This window comes from Macrobrachium nipponense, chromosome 1, assembly GCF_015104395.2.
Source record: "Macrobrachium nipponense isolate FS-2020 chromosome 1, ASM1510439v2, whole genome shotgun sequence".
Taxonomy (NCBI): domain Eukaryota; kingdom Metazoa; phylum Arthropoda; class Malacostraca; order Decapoda; family Palaemonidae; genus Macrobrachium; species Macrobrachium nipponense.
In genome coordinates, this window is record NC_087200.1 from 60467772 (window position 1) to 60494139 (window position 26368).

At 37.8% G+C, this 26368-nt stretch overlaps 1 protein-coding gene across 1 annotated transcript; it reads right to left on the reverse strand.

Moving 5' to 3' along the window:
• Positions 1-25570, reverse strand: LOC135219341 (carbohydrate sulfotransferase 10-like). The gene is made up of 8 exons (XM_064256017.1): positions 24107-25570; positions 17570-17734; positions 12969-13079; positions 8316-8446; positions 5697-5789; positions 4337-4457; positions 1719-1853; positions 1-582 (listed from the first exon to the last, which is right to left on the reverse strand). The coding sequence occupies exons 1-8, from the start codon at positions 24911-24913 to the stop codon at positions 403-405; spliced, it is 1743 nt and encodes a 580-aa protein (XP_064112087.1). The 5' UTR covers positions 24914-25570; the 3' UTR covers positions 1-402.
• Positions 25571-26368: the final 798 nt, after the last annotated feature.

Here is a 26368-nt window from a genome sequence, read left to right on the forward strand (position 1 = left end):
GAAGTTGTCAAGTTTTTGTTATATGCAGTTTTTGTTACTCTCCTTTCAGTCCAATCATTATTTCCGTGGTTCATAAAAGAGTGGGTTTAATGCAACAAATTTATATTAAATCGGAAAAGACAGGGAAAAATGGGCCAGTAGGATAAAATAGGTTCATTCATTAGTCAGAGTTAATACAGTACCCTTTTTTAAGCGAAAAGGCCTCAAAGTTTATGATATAGAAATAAAAATGACGTATTTTATTCAGTGAACTTTTTGACTGCGGAATGCTTAAATATTATAGAGATGAAAATCAATAGTAACTTTTTAATCAGGCAACTGTATCACTAAAAAAATGTAGTCATGGAAATATAATTTCAGTCATCATAAATCAAATTGTATACATTTGCATGGTACAGCATTTCAGTCATTCTGTTTCTGGACGTCGTATGCAAGTTCCAGGTACTTATCGATGGAATATCCAAACAGCAAGAAGTCGAGATGATAACGCTGATACAGGGAATGAACTTGTTCAGTACTCAGTTGCTTGAAGAACTCCTCCTTCTCAATGTCACTTTTTTTCGAATGCCGCCATTCGTGGACCTGAAATAAACAAAAAAGTAAAGGGTAAGTGAACAAGACAGCTACTGAAATGATATATTAGGGGAATAATCTTTACAGATTTCAGAAAAAATGTCAAGAGAATGATCAAGCACATTATATTTACTCAAGTGAAAGTTTGCCATCTTTTACCTTCCAGTTTTATATATTTTAGTTATTGCAAGTTGCTGTACTGATATTTCACTTATTGCATATTGCTGTGTACTACGTACTGATATTTTAACTGTCATGTATAAATATCTTTAAAGATGATATTCTTATGACTTCATATATTTACCATACTGCATATGTATACAGTACTGATGTGCCAATTGTCCTGACTTAAATATTCGGAGGCTACCATACATTTTAGGACAATTAACTCGGAATAGCCTATACATAACAATTCAAACCATAGGCTAATATAAAGGTACCTCATAGGCCTAGGCTACTATACTTCTGGACCTATCCTTAGCTGGAGCAGGTACTTGACATCGGAGACGGTTGAATCTTCTTTGTTGTAATAAGGGTGAGGGAAAGGCTGTCTCCCGGGGTTTTTTAATATTTCTTCTTAACAGTAGGTGGATACATTTGTAAAAGCAGCTTATTCCTAGCTGTAATCTTTCAATACCAGTTAGAACCAACACCGATTCTTATACCGATTCTTAGTCTGGTTCTTACATTGGACCCTTATACTGGTTCCCTTTTACAAGGGAGAAATACGTCATTTCAAATGAATATAAGGGGAGATACATTCGTTTCCCCTCAGCGTTGCCGTACTCGTCTTGAACAGAGCAATTTGAGCTTATGCAACTGCGCACTTGGTTACGGTTACGTACTTCGTACGTACACTCGATCATAGACAATCTCAATTTCGAGTGGCTAACTTAATATCTTGATAAGATGAAAACCAATTCGGTTTTCCAGTCCACCAATTTCCATGGGTACTGTCATAAATGCTAAATAAATGATTTCCATCATTACACAGCTATTGCAGGTTGCTGTGCACTGACATTTAAGCTATTGCAGGTTGCTAAGCACTGATGACAAGTAAAACAGCTGATAAAAAGCAACTTTGTAGCCTAATTGAAGGCGATGATAAAGCTTGATGAGCCTAAACCAGTTAAAACTCAACTTACCTTATCTAATTCGTGGAGGTTGGCCAGCTTCACTAGAAACCGCTCGTCTTCCTCCATCGTTTCCGTTTTCATGATCATTTGGAAATCGTGAGCACAGACGCCGCATTTCGTCCAGTAGGGCTGCCAGCATATTACCTGAAGGAAATCATAACAGCTTAGGATTTCATACCTTATTGTTGGTTTACTTCATATCCACAACAAACGGGTTTACTTGCATTTTATACTAGAGCAACCTTCCTAAACAGGCATGTTACATTCTACAGGAACATAGAGTAATTTATGTAATTAATTTTTGTAGCACTTAAGGATTGGCAGATCTAGAAATATTTCAAGGGGGGGGGGGGCGGCCGGTGGCCACTTAAGATAATCATGTATATATGTAATGTGTATATATATATATATATATATATATATATATATATATATATATACATATTAGGGTCCCCAATTATGTAGAGAACTTGTCGATCCACGGTCTCGCAGAATTGGAAATTCGCAGATTTCGAAACACACCTTATGGGAATAATTCCATTAGGGCCAAGGCAAACGGCAACTTACCCAGTCAAACTTTTTATACCAGTATCCATTTTCATTACTTTCTATGTACTATACTGTAATTTTTTCTAATATGAAATTGTTCTTATAGACAAATAAAACATTAAAAAGGTTTTAATAACTTGAAAAAGTTTAAAATTACACACAGGATGGTGAAAACGCCCACACATAAACAATGCCACCATTGGGTACAAGTGTACTGTACGATACAATAATTTTCTTAGGAAAACCTTTTGGATGGAATTTCCTTTACGTATCCTCTGCCAAAAACCTTCAAGTTCCCTTATCTCATCCTCCGTGAAGAGTTTTTCTGCTGAAGGAGGGCTTTGTGAACCATTTGAGATTTCGGGGGACTGGCGGATCATGCACGTCTTCACTCCCGTTAGGCCTAACAATCTTGGATACAAGCGCATTCATTATGTAATCGTTTTCATATAAATTTATTCTATGATAAAAAAGAACTGATGAAAATTCAAAATTTGATATGAAATTAGAATTTCTTAAAAAGAAATGATAAAAATTTTCTCTCTCTAACACATCTGCATCTCTCTCTGTTAATCACTTTTACTATACTCTGTTTTTTTCCATCTGTCCACCCGCCAGTGGTGTTTGCGTATGGTAACACTGCGTCCCGAGCTTTCGATAGTTATGCTGTGTGTAACTTTTAGGTAAATAAGAGGATACCTGGGTGTACATTTGCAACTGAAAAGTGTTTTAATAATTTACTGTATGCGAATTACACCGTTAATATTCGAAATAGGATATTATAATTGTTGAATGTAAGCTGAATGTAACTATCTAAAGCCCGGGACGCAGTGTTACCATACGCAAACACCACAGGCGGGTGGACAGATGGAAAAAAACCGAGTATAGTCATTTTCATCAAAACCTATTTCAACAATAGAAAAAAATAAATGATCAAATGCCAAAAGTTAGTCAAAACAAGTTTACCTAGAAAAAAAATTCTTGCTTCATGTTCAGCAATGACGGATTTCAAGTTGTCGACTGCTCCCAAAATGGAAGTTGCTCCTTCCTTTGTTTTTGACTTAAGGGCAAGCTTTTTAGTTCCGAGAAAATAGGTCTTTCTTTTCGACTTCTAGGCAGATGCATACATGATGTGGATGATCACAATACACTTCGCAGATCTGAATAATAGTTGTGGCAATGAAGATGATACCGATCATTCATACACACTGCTATATGATGTCACAAATGCGTGAGGCGGAGCCTTCCATCTTAGCTAATGGCTGATCAGAAGCCTTCAGAATACATGTCGCAGATCTGAATAATACCTATGGCGATGCTAATGATACCGATCATTCAGAATACACTTCGCAGATCCGAATAATATGTATGTTGATGATGATGATATCGATCATTCATAAACACTGCGCTATGACGTCACAAATGCGTGAGGCAGAGCCTTCCGTCTTAGCTAATGGCTGAGCAGGAAATCTTTCTCTCGCATTCCCCCTTGGAGGAATAAGTTTTTTTCCCTCCAAGCATTCCCCCACCCCTTCTCTCAGATACCAGCGAACCCCCCCCCCTCCCCAAAACTAAAATACTTTTAAAAGACAATAGATTTGAATACGTTTTGTGCGGCGCGTGACTCGCAGACTTTGAACGACTTCGCAGATACAGAAAATCTGTTTTTGAGAACTAGCGACCGCATAAAAGGGGAATCGCACAATTCAAACACATAATTCGGGACTGGACATTAAATATATATATTATATATATATATATATATATATATCTATATGCAATGCACACATTCAATATATATATACTATATATTAATATTTATATTATGTATCCACACATATACACAAAGTACTTGTTGTTGTTGCTTTTGTTGTTGAAATAGTCATTAACTAACCAAATAATGATTTAATGAAAGAAAGCAATGTTCTATTATTCATATCCATGGGGGGAACACATTACCAGGTCCCTTCCCCCCCCCCCTTAAATCCACCATTGCTTCATGAAACAAAATATAAGGTTAAATAGAAACTGTGTAATCAAGCCATGGATAAACATTGCTACCCATTCAGTCACTTCACCTTTTTCCAGTCTTTCAAAGTTTTCAGGTCTGCTGTGGAATCGATCACGTACTGAACAAACTCCTCAAACGTAGGGAAATTCGGGTCGTGGTTGTTGGGAATTGTTTTATTCCCACGATATCTGTAAGAGGTAGAATGAGTAAAAATGGCAAGTCTCTTAATTTGCAATACGAGTTTGTATTTGCAAGAATCCAGAACCAAAAAGTTGATAAAACTATTAGCATTCAAAGATCATTGATATACACCTTGATAGCACTCCCACCTTATACTTAACCAGGTACCATTTCTTTTAAGACTAATTCTTCATCACTTCAATTATAGCCTTCTAAAAGGGGGTGGGGTAGAGCCATCAGTGCACCTCATGTGGTGCACTGTAGGCATTACCTAACAATTCTTTGCAGCGTCCCTTCGGCCCCTAGCTGCAACCCCTTTCATTCCTTTTACTGTACCTTCGTTCAAATTCTTTCTTCCATCTTACTTTCCACCTTGTCCCAACAGCCCCTTTAGCTTGTACTTCTCAGTGCAATCATGGGGTGTAGTCTCAGTTTCACTTTTGAGATCCTTGTATTTTATCTCCTCTGTTTTCTGGATCTTTTCATCTTGGTCACTGAGGTCTCCAACTCCCTCTTTTCACAGTCTTGAGCAAAGCAAGCATGACAGTGCCCCAGTGCTTGGTTGTATGGTTGTATAGCCTAAATATCATGATTTCATTCGAACCAAAAAATGAAAGCAAAAAGCGGTGTAAGGAAGGAGTCAAATTTTTCGTTCTCCTTAATAATAAACAGTTGGTCTTTCTCAAACACATTTGGAAGTCAAGTGATTATAATAATAAAGGCAGTCCCTGGTTATCATTGGGTGTTTCATTTTCGGCAGGGTGCTGATAAATGAAAACAGCCATTAACCGAAACTTGGTGATTTATGGCGCTTAAGGTGCCGAGTTTCGGTTAATGTCGCCTCTGTTGGGTGCGGTATGGCGCCATACCTCTATTATTAGGCCCTTATGGAGCCGATAACCAAAGCTCATCCTGTTATGGCGCCATAAAACTTGATTGTCATTAACTGAGTCCGCCAATAACCGGGGACTGCCTGTAATAATAATAATAATAATAATAATAATAATAATAATAATAATAATAATAATGAGAATGAAAAGCCACAGAAGTGTTAAAAAATGTTTGTACTACTACAGGGTTACAAGATAACACTACTGAGGCTTTTCATTCTCAGTACTATAGCTTCGTTACAAGGGTGTCTGGGTTCAATAATATAATAATAATAAAATAGGATGCAGTCTAAAATTAAATTTAAGAAATAGGACAATTTAAGATGTTTTTGAAGAGCATGTCCAAACCTTACTTACCTTTCAATTATATCTATTTGAAGTTGGCGGAATTTGTAAATTATAGGGAGTGGGTTCAGCGTCGTCATCTTATCCTGGTATGCTGATAGCAATCTGTGAAATTCATGAAAGAAGTGCCATTTTTATGTAAAGTGTTATGTAAAGAGGAACTTTGCATCAACATTTCATCGTACGATTCGCATATTTACTTTCACAAATTGCCATCATAACTGTCAAAGTCATCGATGGCCCTCATTATGAAGCAGCTTAAATTATTTTAATGAATAGGATAATAAGAGAGTAGAGCATTTAACTGCCTAGTTTCATAAATCAATGCTCACACACACACAGTCGACCCCTGGAATTCAAGGGGGTGATGTATACTTAGGGTGACCATACGTCCCCTTTAGAGGGGGACAGTCCCTCTTTTTGACTTTATCCCCCAAAAAATTGCTGTCTTGGGGGGACGCCCTAATGTCCCCCTTTCAGCCTTATCTCCCACATTTGTCCTCCCCTGCCATTGCATATGTATTTAGTTATATAAATTGCTGATTTTTGTTTTCTTTTAACAAATCTGTATGGTTTCCCACACTGACCCATACACCGGATGAAGCTTAGTTTTCTTTAAACAAATGGGAGAAGGGAACTAATGTGCATTCTGTACACGCATGATACAGTGAACAACTGATCCCACAATTGTCCATGTCTGTGTTGATAATGTATTGCCCCGGCTAGTACACAACCAGCCCTTGACATACGATGTAGTACGTATATTACTGTAATCATGTAAACCAAAAGGAAAGCTACTTTCAACAAAGATTTAGAACAAGAATATCCTTTCATAAAGAAAAGTGTATACATCATCTTTTTCGATACCAAATGGTGGAAAATATGATATTGAACTTCACATAAAGACCGATAGACATAAGCATGCCAATGCATCCGCCTTATAAGAAGTCGATGAATTTACAACGTCTCAACATAAGTGCACTTGCACATGGGCTTGCTATATACTTTTGTCCCCCTTTCGCAAGTCAAATAAATGGTCACACTATGTATACCACATCACCCTGTGAATAGCTAAAATCCGAGAATACTTAGAACCCCTCTGAAAAATGCTTGGAACTGCATATTTTGATGGTAAAAAAAAAAAAAAAAAAAAATCTTATACCCCAGTATTTCAATTGTTTTATTACAAAAATTGTATTTAGTCATGAAAATAATAGAAAATAAACTAATTAGTGAATATTTCTCTATGAAAAGTACCAAGAATAGGCTAATTATCTACAAATAATGTGTATGTATGTCCATAGAAAATTCAGCGAATACATGAGTCAGCTAATTGGGAGACTGCGAATAGGGGGGTTGGACTATATACTTTTTATATATTATCAGTGGTATACTGTAGAGAAACAAATAATGTGTTCTAATTCAGTCATCCTTTAACTACTAGGTAGAAAGTTGAACCCAGTGGGGGAACTTCTACACCGTCTGTCTATTTTATACCTGTACACTGAGCCACTGCAAGCTGATCCACTCACCTTTTCTTGTAAGCCTTCTCCCACTTGGAGGAAACTAAACCCCTTTCTTTCAATATTTATTCCTTCCCTTCCAAGCAACACTTTCTCGGTCTCCTTCAACCAAAAAAGTCTGGATCATATCGCTTTACAGTGCTTTCTGTCCTCTGTTTTCTCTTCATTGGACCTAACCATCTACTGTAATAAAAAAATCCCCTCATATTCCGGTTTTTGCATCCATAGATACTCATTTTTTGTGAGGTTAAAGTTGACAGTAGGATTAAGAGCTGCATGGGGGAAGTGGAGAGAGGTAGCTTGAGGAGTATGTGATAAGAAAATGCCAGTCAAACTAAAAGTCAAGATCTATAACACACTGATATGACCAGTGTTAATGTATGGAGCGGAAACATGGGCTCTAAGAGGAAAAGAGGAAGTAAAGCTTGAGAGAACAGAGATGAGAATGTTGAGATGGATTATGGGAATATTGCTGTTTGAGAGACTGGAAAATAGCGAAATGAAAAGAAGGGCAGGCTTAGTAAAGATTACAGAGCTGATAAGAGAGTCACGATTGAGATGGTATGGGCATGTGTTGAGGATGGATGACGAGGAGGGAGTGAAGAGGGTTTAGGAGGAACCTGTTAGAGGAAGAAGATCGAGAGGGAGACAGAATCAGATGTCAAGATAAAGTGAAGAAAGATATGGAGAGAAGAGGTTTGGTGGAGGATGATGTCTTTGATAGAAGGCAGTGGAGAAGACTCATCAGGCAACCAACCCCTTAATTTAGGGATAATGGTGGGAAAGGAGCAGATACTCATTCTTTTTGGAACTTTTTGGTATTTCCTCTTTTCACTTTTTTTGTGACTTTCCTCTTCACAGTCTAACTTCACCAGATATTCCTCCCAGCATCTGTAGGATATAATTTTAATTTTTGCATTTGCCGCACATCCATATACCTTTATTATTTTAACCTTTCAACTTTTTTTTACTTTTGTCAGCTTCTGAGACATTTCTTTATTTTCATCATTTAACACTTTATCAAGAGCAAATCACCCTTTCACTGTGCCCTTTCTTATCCTCAATCTCTGCTCATGCATCTACCTTTTTCTGACTTCTCATAACTTACCGGGTGAACGGATCTCGTACTATAATGAACCTCAGCGCTTTGGAGAAAACTTCGAATCTCTCTTTCGTAGTGTTGGGAGCTGGGAACAAGCGTAGCACTCTGAAGTGCAGGTTGCTGTCCTTTAGCCTCGTCTGTGAAAAAAATAGTAAAGGATAAATGTCCCACTCAACTATAAATCCGATTTTTCTACTTACAGCACTGGTGATATGCCCTTGAACTAACAAAACCACTCCCCCTCGTTATTACAAAGTGAAGTCTAATCTTCTTCATGATTGCTCCAGCTATTATTTTTTTAATCTAACTATTTTATTCTGGATGAAAATAGAATAATGTGGTAAACGAGTAAAGATATGAAAGTGTGTTAGTCGTAACGAACTCTTCTGATAAGGAGACTGGATTTCATAAATGAGTCGCAATGATATCGACAAGATGCAGGGTTATCAACCAAAGGTTGCTTAAATTGTGTCATGACAAGATGCCTGCCCCTAGGGTTTCCTGCTCCTTTGTCCAGGCAGGGATACCACTCCAAGGAATACCAAGAGATTTTGGTCAAACCAGTGGCTTCGTAATTATGTTCTGAGATTCCATACCCTTCACATAACAAGTACAGTTGTGCAATAGGATTCTGGAGGTAATTCTGAGAAGCGTTTCAAAATTGTTAATGATTCACGCGTAATTTAAAATTTGTTGATGTTTCCTATGACAACCTTGTTTATTTCACTTTTATTTAGCAAAAACTTCATAATGATCTCTTGAGGACAAAAGCAGTTAACACTTGATTTATGATTGCTGCAAGTGCTCTTAACCAGAACATGGGCCCTTAATGACCCAAGGATGGAAGATCTAGATTTCATAAATATTTTGCTTACATTTATTTTATATTATATACCCTGTATAATTCTGTATTTTCTTTTATTATTTTTTGCTTGTAGAATTTACTCTAGAGTGTTAGATCGGGGTTTAGGAAAAATATTAGAAAATTTATTTTTTGTGTGGTACAAACTGAGTTACCTCCAGAGCTTTTGATGGTATTTTATGTATCATTTCATTTACTACTATATATATATATATATATATATATATATTATATATATTTATATATATATATATATATATATATATATATATATCATATATAATATGGTAATATAATAATATATTATGTTGTATAATATATTAATATGTATATATATATATTATATATATCATATATATATTAATAATTAAATATATATATATATAAATATATAATAAATATATAGTTAATATATCTATATATATATATATATATATATATATATATATATATATATACAGTGGATCCTCGGTTTTTGTACATAATCCATTCCAGAACATCTCACAAAATCTGAAACGTACAAAATCTGAAACAATATTTCCCATAAGGAATACAGGCAGTCCCCGGTTATCGGCTGGGTTTCTGTTTTCAGCCGGGTGTTGGTTAATGGCACCTCTGTTAGGTATGATATTTTTCTTGACACTTTTTTTCTTTCTTTTTACAGAGGGGTTGGCACAAAAATCAATGAACACAAAGGCAGAGTGGGTCAGAGAGAACATGGGATGCTTTATTTGGGCGCTCAGTATGTGGCCTAGTTACGAGGCGGGATATGGAAGGGGCGTTTGCAGGTGTACAAAATCCAGGATGTGAACGTAATCCAAGTCAAAACTTTGTCGAAAGGCGGCTATGAAAACTGAATTTTATATAATATATATATATATATATATATATATATATATATATATATATATATATATATATATATATATATATATATATAAAACATAGCATCCCTGGACGTCGAAAGTTTATTTACTAACGTACAAGTGGATGAAGCCATACAAATCATAATGGACAAGATATACCGCTCTGAGAAACCACCATTTTACCGATACCTGAAAAGATTCTAAAAGATTCTAGAAGCATGTACAAAGGAAGCCCATTCCTCTCACATAGGGGCGAAATATATCGGCAAAAGGACTACATAGCAATGGGTTACCCCTTTGGGGCTCTATTTGTAAATGCATACATGGTACACACAGAAGAGGCCACCTTTGAAGAAAACCCAAAACCCAGAATCTACGGGAGATATATTAATGATATCTTCATCACAACAAAGGGCGAAAATGACACAGATGAATTGGTAAATAAACTCCGAGCAAACTCTGCATTAACTTTTACGGTAGAAAAAAGTGATAAGAAAATGCTTCCTTACTTGGACGTATGACAGATTTTTGGTTTGTCAATGGGAAGCTGTTTATCTGCAACTCTCTCAGATATCTACGTGGAATTTTATGAAATCAGATACGTACCAAATATCATTACATTTACTTTGACGTGGCACAGATACGTCGACGACATAATATGCCTGTGGCCACGGGATCGTGACCCCTTGGAGTTTTTAGAACTTTTGAATGGTTTGGTTCCATCAATAAAGTTCAAATTGGAAATAGAACAGAATAAAACCCTGCCATTTCTTGGCACAGTCGTTATGAGAACCGACAACGGTTTTAAATTCAAAGTATACCGGAAACCAACAGCAGTGAATGCTTTCATTCATAATTTTTCCAGTCATCACCCCAAGATAAAACGAAGAGTCTTCTCAGCGATGTTTTCACGAGCATATAGAATTTGTGATCCTGAATTCTTAGAAGAGCAAATTCAAAACATCTATGAAATTGCGAGAGAATTATGTTACCCAAGGTATTTTATTGATAGTTGCCTCCAAAGTGACAAAAATTAATTTTATTGTCACAAAAGCTCAAGTAATTTTGAAATTTAAAATATTTTAATTTGCCATACCACTGTGAATTTTTATCAATTGTACGTAACCCGAAATGTCTGAAAATAAATGTTTTTAGCAATAATTCATCTGTCAAGGATGCATTGTTTTGTAATAAACCAATGATGCCTATAGAAGGGGTGTACAAAATTAACTGCTCTGTTTGTAATTTACCTTATATTGGACAATATGGTAAGGAACTAAGTAAGAGAGTTACTCGGCATAAATATAATGTACGGATTGCAAAGAGTTCAAGTGCCATTTTTTGTCACGTGAGAGACTTTGAACACCCTATAGACTGGAATTCAGCTAGAGTCGTTTTTAGAAGTTCATCAATGCATGACAGATTGTTAGTTGAAGGTTGCCTCATTAGTTCTTTTAGTACCATGAATATGAGCGATGTTCTTTTTAAGATGGACGAAATGTTGAAAAGCTTTATTCTTGATGATATAAAATTTAAACGAGTTGTTAGATATTTTAAAAACATAGTTTTGTAGTAACTGCATATTTCCGCTAAATACGTCTTTTGTTTTGAACAATGTTTATTTGCATACTTAAGTAGCTTGTTGACTTGTTTCATTGTTATTTGTGGCCTCATGTTGCTTCTTGTGTAAGTTGTTCACTTAAAATTGTTCAGTACCCTGAAGATGACACTTTGGAATAAAAGTTGAAAGTCTTGGTACCACCTCCTTTCATTTTCACGTGAGGATCTCTTATATACTTCACCCACGGGAATTGCAAGATTTATATATATATATATATATATATATATATATATATATATATATATATATATATATATATATATATATATATACATATATATGTATATATATATATATATACACGCATATGTATACATATATATATATATATATATATATATATATATATATATATATATATATATATATATATATAATAGATCTTTTATATATATATATATATATATATATATATATATATATATATATATATATATATATATCTCTGTGTGTGTGTGTGTGTGTGTATCTATATATATAGTGTATATCTATATATATATATATATATATATATATATATATATATATATATATATATAGATACTATATTATATAATAAAATGGGGGTTATTTATACCAACTGTAGATGATAAGAGGCATATTAACCAATCATCAAAGGGGAGTATGGGTTAATGGGGATGTAAAAATGAGGTCATAGAGACTAATATCGGTGGTGTCGGTAAAAATCCAGCTGGAGGTGAGCCATTAACCAACCAGCATCGAGGGCAAGGGACTCTCGTCACTGGGATCCTTTGTAGGCATATGATGCTTATAAAGATTTTTATAGAAGTTGGTAAATTAACCAGCTCTTCATATTGTGAATTAGTTGAGGGGTTCTTTTATAACCATGAACGACCTCTTGTATGCAGATCCATCTGTAATTACGGTCATACATAGTATAGGCAGTCCTCGGTTATTGGTGGGGTTCCGTTCTCACCCGGTTGCTGATAGGCAAAAACCGCCACGAACCGAAACTCGGCGATTTATGGTGCTTATGGCGCCAATAACTGGTTAATGGCATCAATAACCAGTTAATAGCACCTCTGTTAGGTATGTTATGGTAACATAATTCTATTATTGGCCCCTTATGGCACTGATAATCGGAACTCGGCGTGTTATGGCGCCATAAATTGCCAATTTTATGGCAGTGGACAAGCATTATAAAACCGGATTGTCATTAACCGAGTCCACTGATAACCTGGGACTGCCTGTACTATATTTCTGTACCTATTATTAGCAGCATCTTAATGGCACCTTCTCAGAGGTGAATGCAGTAAACCACTTAAATAAATTAGGAGGATATAATATACCTCGAACCTAATTGCGTCTCGTTCTTTCTCTGAAAAACCCGCCAAAGTAGTGTCATTTTCTCTGTAGTGACCGAGCCGCAAGAAGTTCACCATCCAGCTGGTTGATGCCACCTGCAGATAAGAAAAACAAATTATGATGCAGTCTGACAAATGTCACCGGAAAACAATGTGCACATGTTCGCACATCTCTTCTCTGCACCCTCACGTAAGCTAAGTTTCTATAGAGGTAAAGCTGTATTTACGCAACGTCGGTTATGTTCACTTTCTCAGATGTTACTTTATAGCATTAATTGAAATGAACTAGTTGCCTGTTTTAATTAGAACTAAAGCTAAATGTTAAAAGATTAAACATACTGCAGTGTGCATGGCATATACCCTCAACAAAATCTTTTGTTTTTCACTATAATTAACATGCTCCTGCATATATGCTTGTATACAGTAATACTTCTCATCTGTGATACAAGAAATAGAAGAGCACTGTGAATAGGGGTGGATGAAGGGGAGTTATAAAAGTACAATGCAGTATGGTTGACTGGTGGTTTCCTTTCAGATGTTACTAGATATACCATGTCAAAACTTGGGCACAAATATTCTATTTTTTTTTCCCTTAACAATCAGCTTCCAAGGGAAATCAAAAGTATTAAAGAATAAAAGATTAACTGCACTAAGACACTGACTTATGAATCCCATCTGTATGTTGTGTAAGGAAAATGGGTGGAAAACTGGTTAATACTTGACCAATTCCCGTGTCTGCTGGTGATCTATAGGGTTATTATCTAATTACCAATGAAGAGATTAAGGAATTATTCATTACAGGCCTGTGTAACTGAGTAATTTATCTCTGGAGTGGACAGTCCTAGAAGTGGTCCATTAAATAGGTGGCACAGAAGAATGGATTTAAGGAGTTGCTTATAGTTGTTGTTATCATATCTTTGGTAGCTTTGAACACTGTTAGGTATGTAAAAATCCATAGCTCACTTTAGCTCATTTTCGGCAGTGGGTTTTAATCTAAGTACTAATGCAATATATACCTTTTAAGTCCTAAAAGTAAATTCTTAGAAGCATACGTATACGATTTCCTTATGCACGTGAAGAAAGCATGACCTGTTTATTAGCACGTTTGCATCACCTGAAAAAAGTGTCACAGCCCCAATCACGGAAACACTGAACAGGGATGTCTGTAAGGCATACAGTGTGTATGCTCCTTTGTGCTATTGGTACTGTTTACTTCAGTGAAGCTGAGATTAAGTGTCCCTGCAACTGCCATGTGACTTTTCAGCTCCCAACAGGACTCAGTGTATCAAACCTCAAATTAGATCGTCAGTCCTTACTCAGCTTAATCTGTTGACTATCTTTCTCAAAGTTCTTTCCGTGCCCTCGTTGTCTTTCAAGTCGTGCAATTTTCCATATTTCAAGAGGTGGGTCTAAAAGATCCCAGTCTTAGTTCTGTATCTCCCTTCCTTAGACAAATCCTTCTAAAGGGTTGGAAAGAGTACGACCCTGTGAACGGACAAGCCCTTCATGGTGGCTCACACCTATAGAAGGCCTTTTGATCTCTAATATGGTTGACATTTTTTCAAAAAAGGCCATTTGTGGTTAGTACTTCTGTTTTGGATGGGTACCTTTTTCAGTCAGAAAGTGTTATCACTTCCTGCACATCACACACACACACACACACACACACACACACACACACACACATATATATATATATATATATGTGTGTGTGTGTGTATGTTTATGGTAATATATAGATATTATATATATATATATATATAGATATATATCTATATAATATATATATGATATATATATATATTATATACTATATATATATAATTATATATATATAATTGTGAATGATGGTGGGAGAACGTGGCCACGAGAGAATTTCTGGAATTAAAGATAATCTAAATAAATGCGGCAGATATTATGAACGATATAAGAGTTTTCTGAAAGGGCTGTACCACGGTTTGAAACAAAAAACTTTAACAGAAAGGAATAAACCTGGCCAAAAAAAAAAGCACTTTGGCCCAGTTGACAGCTCACTCAGCTGGAATTTTTACAGATTGATTTACTTAGTTATTATAAGGTGATGTGATGGTAATTGCTTCCTAGCAAAGAAAGATAAAGGAAAGGAAAACGCATTTCCGAGAATTTCAGCAGCAAGGAGGCGTTAGCGCATTGTGTTGGAGGTACCTGTCTTCATGATGGTTCTAGAATCGGCAGGAGTGTTGTGGAACTCGTCGGGCGCCGTCGTGACGTGAGAAATGCCGCGATTTCTGGTGCAATACCTCGTCTAGATTCATCTAAGAAGTTCTGGAAATCTCGGGAGTCTGTGACATTCGCCGTAGGCTCCGCCTCCAGAGTGCCGTATAAATACGACGGTCGTAGCAGCAGCCGCAGAGATCGTAAAAGCAGAGATCACCAGTTAGTCACAGAGATATCCTCAGTAAGAGCCACAGATCAGATTATCGGTGAGAGATCAGCAGCAGCAGAGATCATCCGAGAGAGATAAGAGAAAAAAGGCACCGACGAAGGATCAGAAGAAAAGTTGCTCGAGAGTTGGTTGGAGTTTGGTCAAGCCATCTTCAGGAGTGGACGACCGAGTTATCTCGACGTTGAGAAGACTTCAGAGAAGAAAATGTCCTGCTAGAGGTTTTGGGGAGTTCCTGCCTTTCAAGTATCAAGAGTAGACTTCATTTTCTGCAATACAGAGTCAAGAGGACGTCTGCAATTGCCGCTCTCCTTTTGTGAAGCCACCACTTCGAGTCACTAAACCGGCCCGCAAGTATTTGAATTACCTCACTGTTCCCCCAGTTCATGCAGTGCAAGATTCTGTTTTTTATGTAAATAGGAGATACCCTTCTGCATTTACCTTTGTTAGTAAGCTTGTAAATAAACCTTTGTTATGTTAGTGTTTCTTTCTATATTCGTATCCCCAGTTTCAACTGTTGGTGTTGAAACTTTTTTTTTTTTTTATTTATTTCATATCGAACCTGAAGCGGACCTCTTTCAGAGGCTGTAACAGGTGATCATCATAACAATAGAGGTCAACTCTCCTAACCTATCCTATTAAGGACTTTATAAAGGAGACCTCTGGGAGATGGAAGAGCACAACAATCACCTCTTATCTTTATGAACCTGAACACGGCATAACTTGGTTGTTAGCCTGTACGTGGTAGGGCACATATTTTGTTTCTTTATTAAATGTTACGGAATGTATACACCGGACATGCCATGCTTATTTTGAAGAGTTGTGTCAGTCCTAATAGGGGTATTCGGATCTGAACCCAGGAGACTGAACAGTGCAAAGAGCTTAATATTGGTTCGTGCAGCATCCGCTAAAGTGCAGTAATTTACCAAGCAAGTAAATATTCTGTATGTAACTGTGATCACTGAGGTACTAGGAGTTACAGTACAGTAGTTTGTTTTGTGAGACTACCCTGTGGTAGGGGTGTAAGAATACTACCACTGTAGGTCCTGTTTGTCGTAAAAGGCGACCAAAAGGACTGCTGCTACCTTGCAGTCTTACTTTTTTAATAAAAGGCTAGGCCCACTACCAATAACTGTGGAAACTGCTGCCTTGAAGGTGGACTTTTTAGTCAAAGGCGAGGCCCACCGCCAATAACTTTGGTTGATGACAGCAAGGGCATGCGGTCTTAAAAACCCTTTTGCCAAATAATAAACCATGCCTGATGTTGTAAGGAAATGCACATCAAGTAACCAACCCCTTAGTGTAAGGATAGCGGTGGGAAAGAAGAGTTTGTTTTGTGAGAACTCTAGAGAAGATAACGAGAATTCTCATTAATTTGGGAAAAAGGCATTTAATACCTGAAGTGTAAAAACAATGTAAAAACGTGGACAAAAATTCGCCAAGAAAACACATACAATCTTTAGGTTAATAGCATGTGATGAAACACGAAAAATGTCCATGCAGAAGAGAGAAGAGATATTCCACTTACGCCAATATTGGCTCGTTCGTGGTCGAGTGACAAAGCTGGGTACAAGAGTGAGAGCTTTATGAAACAACACGTTAGAATGGTCAGTGAATGAGGCTGGTGAACCCTCAGTCTTCAAAAAGACAGAAAAGCTGTCATTAAGTTTTGATGCCCAGAAAGAGTTCAACTGTAACTTGAAGAAGAAGAATCTGCCTTACAAACTGGAGAAAGAGGTAGGGCCAATGGGGCATTGAAATATAAAATTTAGGCCAAAGGCTAGGTCCTGAGAACTATGGGGTCATTCAGTGCTGAAAAATACGTTGAAACAATTGTTGGGAGTGGGTAGAAAGTAAGGTGGAAGAAAGGGAATATGAACAAAGGTACATTAAAAGGAACGGAAGGGGTTGCAGCTAAGAACCACCATAAGTAATGTCTACAGTGCACCACATGAGGTACAGAGTAATTCGGTTAAGTACATCAGAGGAAAGGCTATAAAGGAAGAATTTATGACAGTCATAGATCTACGATAACATTTGCAGAGAAAAATAACCACCGCAAATCATTTTCTTGTGTAAGATATTTAGAAAAAAAAAGTCTGATACTGATGTACTAAAAAAATAATAATACAAATATATTAATTCAAGAAAAGATCCATATTACCTTTGATATTTCACACCAAACGATGTTGGGGTCATGAAGTCGGTCCCACACGAAGTTGTGGACGGGCGTGGCTGTGATCAGGTCGGGGTGATTTCTGCAGACTTCGCTGACAGTCCGCGCCCGTTCCTCATAAACGCCCACGCGTCCCGATAAGTACTTTCTGTCCTGATCGTTACGGGGAGAGAAGAGAAACGTTCTGTACTTATGCTGAAAAAATATTTCCTTGTGAGTGTGTAGAAAATCATAATTACGTGTATTTAATGAGCTACAATAATTTATTGATATTATTATTACTACTTTACTAGAACTGGAGTGCCACTCAATATTCATAAACACGAAATTCGTGGTATAAATGGAAGTCGTCGAACGTGCAAACAGGGCAAAGTATTTGGAACTTTAACACTGCCGGGTTACTTTGTCTTTAACAACATAAAAATCATATACTAGGCTGTAAATAAAGTAAATACGAGAGAGAGAGAGAGGCCAAGACGAACTTGAGATCTCATATCCTATTCCTTAGCTTTTATGGAAACGGGTCCTTTTACTCTACCTTCTTTCATAGTATCTTTCTTCCATCTTGTTATCCACCCTCTCGTATAATTATTTCCCAGTGCAATTGCTGTGAGGCTTTCCTGCCGTTTCACCTTACAGACCTACCTACTCTCAATTTCCTTTCCGGTGCAGAAGGACCTCATAGGTCCCAGTGCTTGGCCTTTGTCCTAAGCTCTATATTCCATTTCATTCCATTTTTAAGGAGACAGATGAATCAAGGGGTACATGGCATGTCACAAAATCTTGGAATTGGTTAATTAAATCAGCGTTATGATAAGAAGACCGGAGAGAGAGAAGCAAAAAAAAAAAGGTAACGTTTATCTTTTTAGTTAAAATTTGGAAAAGCGTCTCTTCATAAGCAAATTTTTTTTTAATTCGACAGATAAGTTCATTTGATTTAAGGTTCTCTGGTGACATGAAGCCTAAAGTCACTGAAAGGTTCACCATACACACACATCCTGAACCAGTACCTACCTGCAAAAGCAGAGACACACACTCTCTCTCTCTCTGAAGCTCAGGTCACACGTTCATGTATCAACGCACGCACGCCCACGCATGAACGGAAATTGGTAGTTGGCAACAGCTTACGTCAGTAAACCGAAAATGTTCCGTAAAACCAAGGCCAATAGAGTACAGGTCAATCGGAGAAGAGATTATCGGTGACTCACCTTCCAGAGTGAGCCACAATTCACCCGGCGCCGACACAACATTCCCACCTGACCCTTTTAAGTATACATCCAGGCCGACAACCACAACTTAGTACTCAGGTTCCTTTTGGAGATGTGGCCCACGAGATTTGTCTCTCTCCGACTGACCTGTACTCTATTGGCCTTGCGTAAAACGTGTAAAATCGTGGACGTGTGGTGACGGGTCGTCCGGGCGCTGAGCTCCACCCACTGGAGCGCCTTGCCCACTCCAGTTTTGAAATGTTCAAAACAAGTCGTGGGTGGTCATGCCAAATGTCGCCTGACGTAGGTCCAGGCGTTGCACGTGGGACCCACGGTGACTGCAGCATGGTAGGCCCTGGGTTCATCGGCATTATTTGCCGCCGCAGTTTTCTTCCCACCACGAAGCACGTGGGCCTCCTCATTGCGCGGTAGCCTGTGGGGAAACAGACTCGCATATTTACAACCCTGTACGACGTGGCAATGCTGTAGCGTGGTATAAAAGGTCAGGTCAACTGTTGTTTCCATCTCCGAGACCAGCAGTCTCCTCCAAGTACTCTCCACAACGCCCTTCAAGATGCCGAACCTCACAAAACGACCAAGGAAGGGGCCATCAACGTCACATCTTCTTGAAGGACCTTCTTTTGGCCTGGAGAAGACTCTACAGCCACTCCTGCTGACACTCAGGACGAGGGAAATGTCATCTTCCACCTACAGGAGTTGGAGTTGGATGAGATACAGAGTAATGACATCGACACGGAAACTATCCATGAAGCTGTGTAAGAAGAACCTTTGTGTCATCCTGTCGGGCGAAAATGAGAGGCTGGTGGGTGCTTGGCTTGAGCATGAGGCCCAATTCATATACAAGGGAATGGCTGCCTACAAGGACAAAGCCAAGGTGTGGAAGGCCTTTGATGACAAGGGCAAGTCACTTAGGCCACCAGTGACTGGCAACGAATTCCGGACGTGGTTTCTCCTTGCAAGATGCATCTTCACTAATTGCAACAGCATGCTGCCTTCTACATATTCCAAAATGTTCCCAATTAATTCTTTGTTGAAGGTGTTGGTGGTGTTACAAGTTCGAGAATCTCCTCAAAGTTCTCCATGATAATTCAGAGCAGGGGCGAATACTTCTTGCTGCACGGAGTTGACAAGAGGAACTGCGAGCTCTGTTTACAGGCCAGCCCTTTTGTACCCTACAGCCCCACAATGATGGGCGTGGCACCAACGTAAAGTTGATGTTCGTAAAACATTACACCATCGACGTAAGTAAGTCAGTGTGCCGTGGTTTGCAATGCAAAATCTTGGGGATGCGTAGGACTTCACCGGGCCAGTTCCAGGTAGGCATGATCCGACCATGCTTGCGTTGCGCGTACATTTGCAGCGCAATGTACGGTGCTGGCTTTACGTCTGTCAGCCCGTGTCCTGTTTACCAGCTGTTCAAGTCATTTCACTGCAAAGATGCCTACGATCCACATACGTGATCATACACCTTCGTGATACGTCAATGTGTGAAGGTAGCCTACACTTAGGATTACAAATGTGGACAGCGGAGATTTCATACAAGTATCTTAGATCTTTTGATAGAGGCCCCAAATAGCATTTACTCTATAGCTTAATATTTTACTAGGTAGGATTAGTTAGTAGAAACATAATTTCAGTTACTACAACTGATGCATCACAATTGTTCTAATATTTGGCTTTATCTAATCATAATTGTTCCCTTCTCAGGGAGTGGATATAGCAGGTATCATTCAGGATTATTTGGACCATGGCTGATTCGGATCAGATTCGGACCTTAGTCTTGGCTGATTCGGACAATTGTTTAGGCTAATTCGGACCATTTGGTCAGCTATTTCGGACCTTTCTTTTGGGTGATTTGGACCCATACAAATAATCTTACATTATACCAATAATATTAAGGAAACCTTTGATGAACTTTCAGGCAAGGTGGGTGTCATCGGGGCAGTTAGAGTTTATGGATTATGTTGACCTAACGTGGTTGCAGTCAGGAGTGGAAAATGGAGAACTGGTCAGTGTTTGGGCGCAGTATTAGGACAAACAACGATGTGGAGGGGTGGCATCATAAGCTGAACAAAAATAGCCAAAAAAGTAACTTATATCTTTAATATACTTAGAGACAAAGCAAATACCGAATCGGGTGAATTAAGCTTGTCAAAGAGGGTAAATTAAAGACGTCAGAGATAGCAGCAGGTCAAGGAACGACAAGGGCGTGTCATGAAACTGTAAGAAGACTATAATGAAAGGAAAATAACAACTGGTCAGCTGCTAAAGAAATGTGCACATATATACTGTGCACCAGTGTAAATCAAGGGGCCATTTCGGGTGAAATTGGGTTAATTTGGGCTTTCTCTTTTGTTATATTTTTACGTGAACTTTTAAAAATTAGAGCAATATGTAACTGTAACGAAATAAATGGTCCTAGAAACGTGAGAGTAGTGGATTATTTTGCTTACCCAATATATTTTCATAACAGACTTTGGATTTATTATGGATTACAAACAATGAAACAACATAAAACAATATCACATATGTTACATATGTAAATACATATTAGCAGTGGTGGCTCATCAGCAGGCACTGTGGAACTACAGCACCCCCTAGACCTAGAGATTTCATAATATATAAGTACAAAATTATGATTATATACATGAATATGAGAAGTTAAGTATAGATTATCAATAATCCTTTGAATCTGTTTACCATTCTCTTGTTTTTGTAAAAAAAAAATTGATTGAAACAATATGTGGAACTGCTGGTGCTTAGCAGTTCTTATTTTGCTAGCAGGGTGATAATGTAGCCAGCCCGCATGTAGGGTGATGATAGGTATGTAATGTAATGAAGGATAATCAACTCAGTGGCGAGTTGCAATAAATGGGAAAAAATTACAACCACATTAATGTCAATGATACTATTCAAAATAGCTTTCGGCAGCGATTCTGCTGCTTTCCTCAGAGAGAGAGAGAGAATGTGTATGCATGCGTCTGTGTTTTAGGCCTATGTTATTTTATTTTACTAACATACTCAGTCTTGTATCTTAATGTTTTTGTTTTCGAGTTTTAATCTTTTTAATGATTTAAGATAATTTTAGCACGCTTAATTTACATAAACTTAATATTTTTATGTAATCTCATATTCTCATCATTTTCCCTCAGTCCGTCCGTCAGTCTCTTCGCTGCCGAAAGTTACTGCTTTGAATTTTAGTATTATAATAGTTTTTCAGTTTTGTTTACAGTTTCAACTTTGATTAGGGTAATCATTAGTAATCAGTCATAGCCCAAGAAAAACAGACGATTAGTAAACTTGAAGAAATTAAGTTTTCGGCATTGATTATAGTGTCATATATATATATATATATATATATATATATATATATATATATATATATATATATATATTGTGTGTGTGTGTGTGTGTGTATATATATATATATATATATATATATATTATATATATATATATAATGTGTGTGTAGCGCCTCAGCGGCGTGGTTGGTATGGCATTAGCTTCCCACCTCGGTGGTCGCGGGTTCGATTCTCGTCCATTCCATTGAGGAGTGAGAGATGTGTATTTCTGGTGATAGAAGTTCACTCTCGACGTGGTTCGGAAGTCACGTAAAGCCGTTGGTCCTGTTGCTGAATAACCACTGGATCCATGCAACGTAAAAGCACCATACAAACAAACAAACTATATAATGTGCGTGTTTATGCAGTTAATATCAAGGAATTGAAACAAAAATATGTATCAGCACCCCTATTAATGATAGTCAGGAGCCGCCATTGCATATTAGGTCCGAATCGGCCAATCAGATGAAGGTCCGAATAAGCCTGGATGAAGGTTCGAATGAGCCAATACATGGTCCGAATCAGCCTGATCCGAATCAGCCAAGGTCCGAATGAGCTGTTCCCATTCTCACGCAGTACATTGTAGGCATACTTAATGTTTCTTGCAGTGTCCGTTCGGCCCGTATCTGTAGCCGCTTTCATTCCTTTTACTGTACCTCCGTTCATTTTCTTTTCCTTCCGTCTTACTTTCCATCGTCTCCTAACTATTGTTTCTTAGTACAACTAGGAGGCTTACCTCACGTTACGCCTTTAAAACCTAAACCCTTCTTTTCTCTGTTGCCTATTAGCCGCTGAATGAGCTTGGCCTATGGCCTAAATTATATATTCCATTCCAGTCTAAGAGAGAGGCCACATGTAAAACATTAGTTTTGATGGAGCACATAGACTATTCCAAAAATATACGTAACTATTCAAGGGAGCACAGACACTTGTGTATGTAAATGAAAATTCACTCTGCCGCTATACTTTTAGCTCACGTTTTTTTTTTTTCTTCGTTGGTTGTCCCCTGTTTAGACCATGGCAATATCAGAATTATCTCTTTTATACCAGGATACCTTTAAGAACAGTGGTCGCCAACCGGTGGTCCACAGAAAAATTGGGACATTGTTTAAATTTTTATGTTTTCTTAAGCCTCTTCAGGCAAGCCTGATACAAATTGCCCAGAAGACAGAGCCCAGTGTTGCCAATTTAGCAATTTTAATGCTAGACTTAGCATTTTAGGCGATTTAGCATTGAAAATTTTAATCCAGCATTTAGCAGGGGAAAAACAGCATTAACTAACTAACAACATTATTAATTACAATAAACTAAACATTATAAATATTAATTTATCCTATTGTAGTGTATATAAAATTCATATAAAATAAATGCATATACCTTTTTTTTAAATTCATATTAGTGGTCCGGGAAATTTAAAATTATACATTTAGTGATCCATGAAGTTCGAAAGATTGGCGACCGCTGTTTTAGGAAATATCTTCCACCATCAGTCAAGGTGACAAAGTGAAACGAGAAAAAGGGTAAAGTCATGAAATTTTGACAGTACAATGGGTCACATACTAGAGCTCAGCTGGTTTCTTGGTCTCAATAATGAATTGTTTTTTCTCAGTTGAATGGTCGGCCAGGTTATAATGTTCTTGTCTGGTAAATTGTGGATATAACGATTTTCTACTTCTATGTGTACTACATGTTACTATACTCTGTTTTTTTCCATCTGTCCATCCGCCTGTGGTGGTCGCGCATGGTAACCCAGCGTCCTGGGCTTTTTAAATAGTTACGCTATGTGTAAGTTTTAGGTAAATAAAAAGGATATCTTGGTGTAAATTTGCAACTGAAAAGTGTTTCAATAATTTACTGTATGCGAATTACACCGTTAATATTCGAAATAGGATATTATTTAAAACCCGGGACGCAGTGTTACCATGCGAAAACACCATTTTTTATTGTTGGCTTACCTCTGGGTTGTATCTCGTGTAGTTTATCTCAGAAAATATCCGAGCGTTAGAGGGCTGCAGTACAGGTGGCCAATAAGAGTCTCTAGGAAGGACCACGATGGGTGATTCTTTGTGAATTTGATTCTGTCGCTCCTTGTTGATGAGCGGTGCCAGTTGGGGAGGATCGTTAGTTCCAAGAGGAGTAACAGTAGGAGGTGCGATTACTTTTGGGGAACCCTGGACATTTCTTGCAATGCCGACTGGAGTGGCAGTCTTTTGTTTGATGATAATTTTTTCTTTCGGATTGGAAGGTCGAGGATGTACATTTTTGTGGTTGATACCGTCTTTTCTTTTGGAACTTGCCGTTGAGACAGCAACTTCCTTTAAAGAGGAGAATGTATCTTCATTATAGACATTATTAGCTTTCGCTGACTGTCTGGGACGATTGTCGTAATCGTATCCGTCATGTGCTGCCCCCCTTACTTCTTCATCACTATCGTAGCTGTCTTCATCGTATTCGTCCTCTGTCGACGCCCCAGTTTCATTTTCACCGACATAGAATAAGGATTGATCCGTGCTACTAGCAGCGGGTTTAATATTGATTTTAAAATCATCATTGACGAAAGTATCAATGAAGTTGTCTATGACATCGTGAGGGTGATCGTCTTTTTTGTGGAGTGCTTCATATTTCGGATGTCCATTTCCCGTTTCAGGTTCAGTGGGGATCTCATTTATTTTGGGATTTGAAGTATAATATAAAAATAGACTCGTTAACAAACACACAAGCAAAAGATGCTTGACCCTAAATGCAAACATGTTTCGTTTCATGTTGGTAAGGGGACTTCCGATTGTGGCACTTTTCAGTCACTCGACTTCGCATTTAAACACCATTCGTATTAAAATTATATGACTTTGAAAATTAATCCTAAAATTAATTATCATTTTATCGATCTAAGTGGTCTGACGTCTTCGTGCCAAACTTTACTTTTTGGTGTATATTCGTTAGTTTATGAAATCATAATAATCGTTGGTCAATACCAATATTCTCTTAAAGCACTATTTTATCATCTGACGGAAAAGTCTTATTTTCTTAATAGAAAGTACACGGTGTTTAGCAAAATAGTTCACATCATTTTTCTCTCGTCTCTTTTTCCCAAAACTAAAACTTTCTGTTTAAATGTCTTCGTGTGGTAAAATGCACGAAGAGGCTGTTTATCATTTCCACGTAATTTGTAACGGTACCGTGACCTACAACAAACGTTTTTCTCCTTACTCGAAGTTCACATACTTCCTTTACACTAGAAGCCTGAACAGTGTATTCTACAGCAGTCATGCGTGATGTCAGTACGGGACGCTATATACCCATGTTAATACGCAGGTCACATACGATAAGCAGTGAATAATCCGAACGAACACGTCGTACACAAAGGTATCTATCTGGATAATACCGACTACCGATCCTGAGGTCCTGTTACGACTGCGAGAGCGCGCCACTCGGCGCCAGTCACCGACAATATCCGCCAGCCACCGCAGTCCAAATGTTGCATGTTAGAATTTTCCTTGAACAATTAACGCTAACAGTTATAGAGAGACGATTCATTTGACACGTCTGGAAGCTGTAACTTGTCCATTTTAAGATTGTTTATCATTTTCTCTATAGGTGAACGATTCGTTTTCGAAGATCTGATTAATAGTTAACTGGTAACTGTTTGTATCTCCAAGTCCGCCCGTCGGCCCAGAATCCAGTTAGGTTAGAAGGGTTCAAGGGACAGGACAAACCCCATCGAGCATTCCATAGGTCTGAAGGGCTTTAGTTTCTTTAAAATTGACGATACGTTTAATGAATGGACCAAAAATATAAAATATTACCCCCTCGCCGAGGATAACCATTGTTAAGGTACAGGATATGATGGCATGAATGCCACTACATAAGATTTTTTGGTCATACCTTTGCCCCCAAGATGTTCATCCTTCTGGAGAAACTGATGAAGCAGTGTGTGTCCCCCCCCCCCCCCCCCCCCCCCCCCCCGAGGGTTTTATTTTTAGTCCGGTTTGATTTTCTGATTGTTAACAGGAATACACAAAAACTCATGCGTTGAAGTTTTCTCAAGTGCCGTCCAAGGTGGGTCTCGTGACTAGAAAGAATTCCATTTTAGCAGATATGAATGTACTAAAACGTTCGATTTTGAAGCCACCCTCAAGGTAATCATGATAATGTCTGCACGTATTCGTTATCTGTCGATGCTATATGTATCAAAGAAAAGAAAATAAATGCATTCAGAG

Coding starts and splice junctions, on each gene's coding strand:
- LOC135219341 (XM_064256017.1), bottom strand. CDS start 24,913: ATGAAACGAAACATGTTTGCATTTAGGGTCAAGCATCTTTTGCTTGTG. Junction 8,447..12,968: donor GAGACGCAATTAGGTTCGAG/GTATATTATATC, acceptor TTTTTTTCACAG/ACGAGGCTAAAGGACAGCAA. Junction 583..1,718: donor ACCTCCACGAATTAGATAAG/GTAAGTTGAGTT, acceptor TGTTTATTTCAG/GTCCACGAATGGCGGCATTC.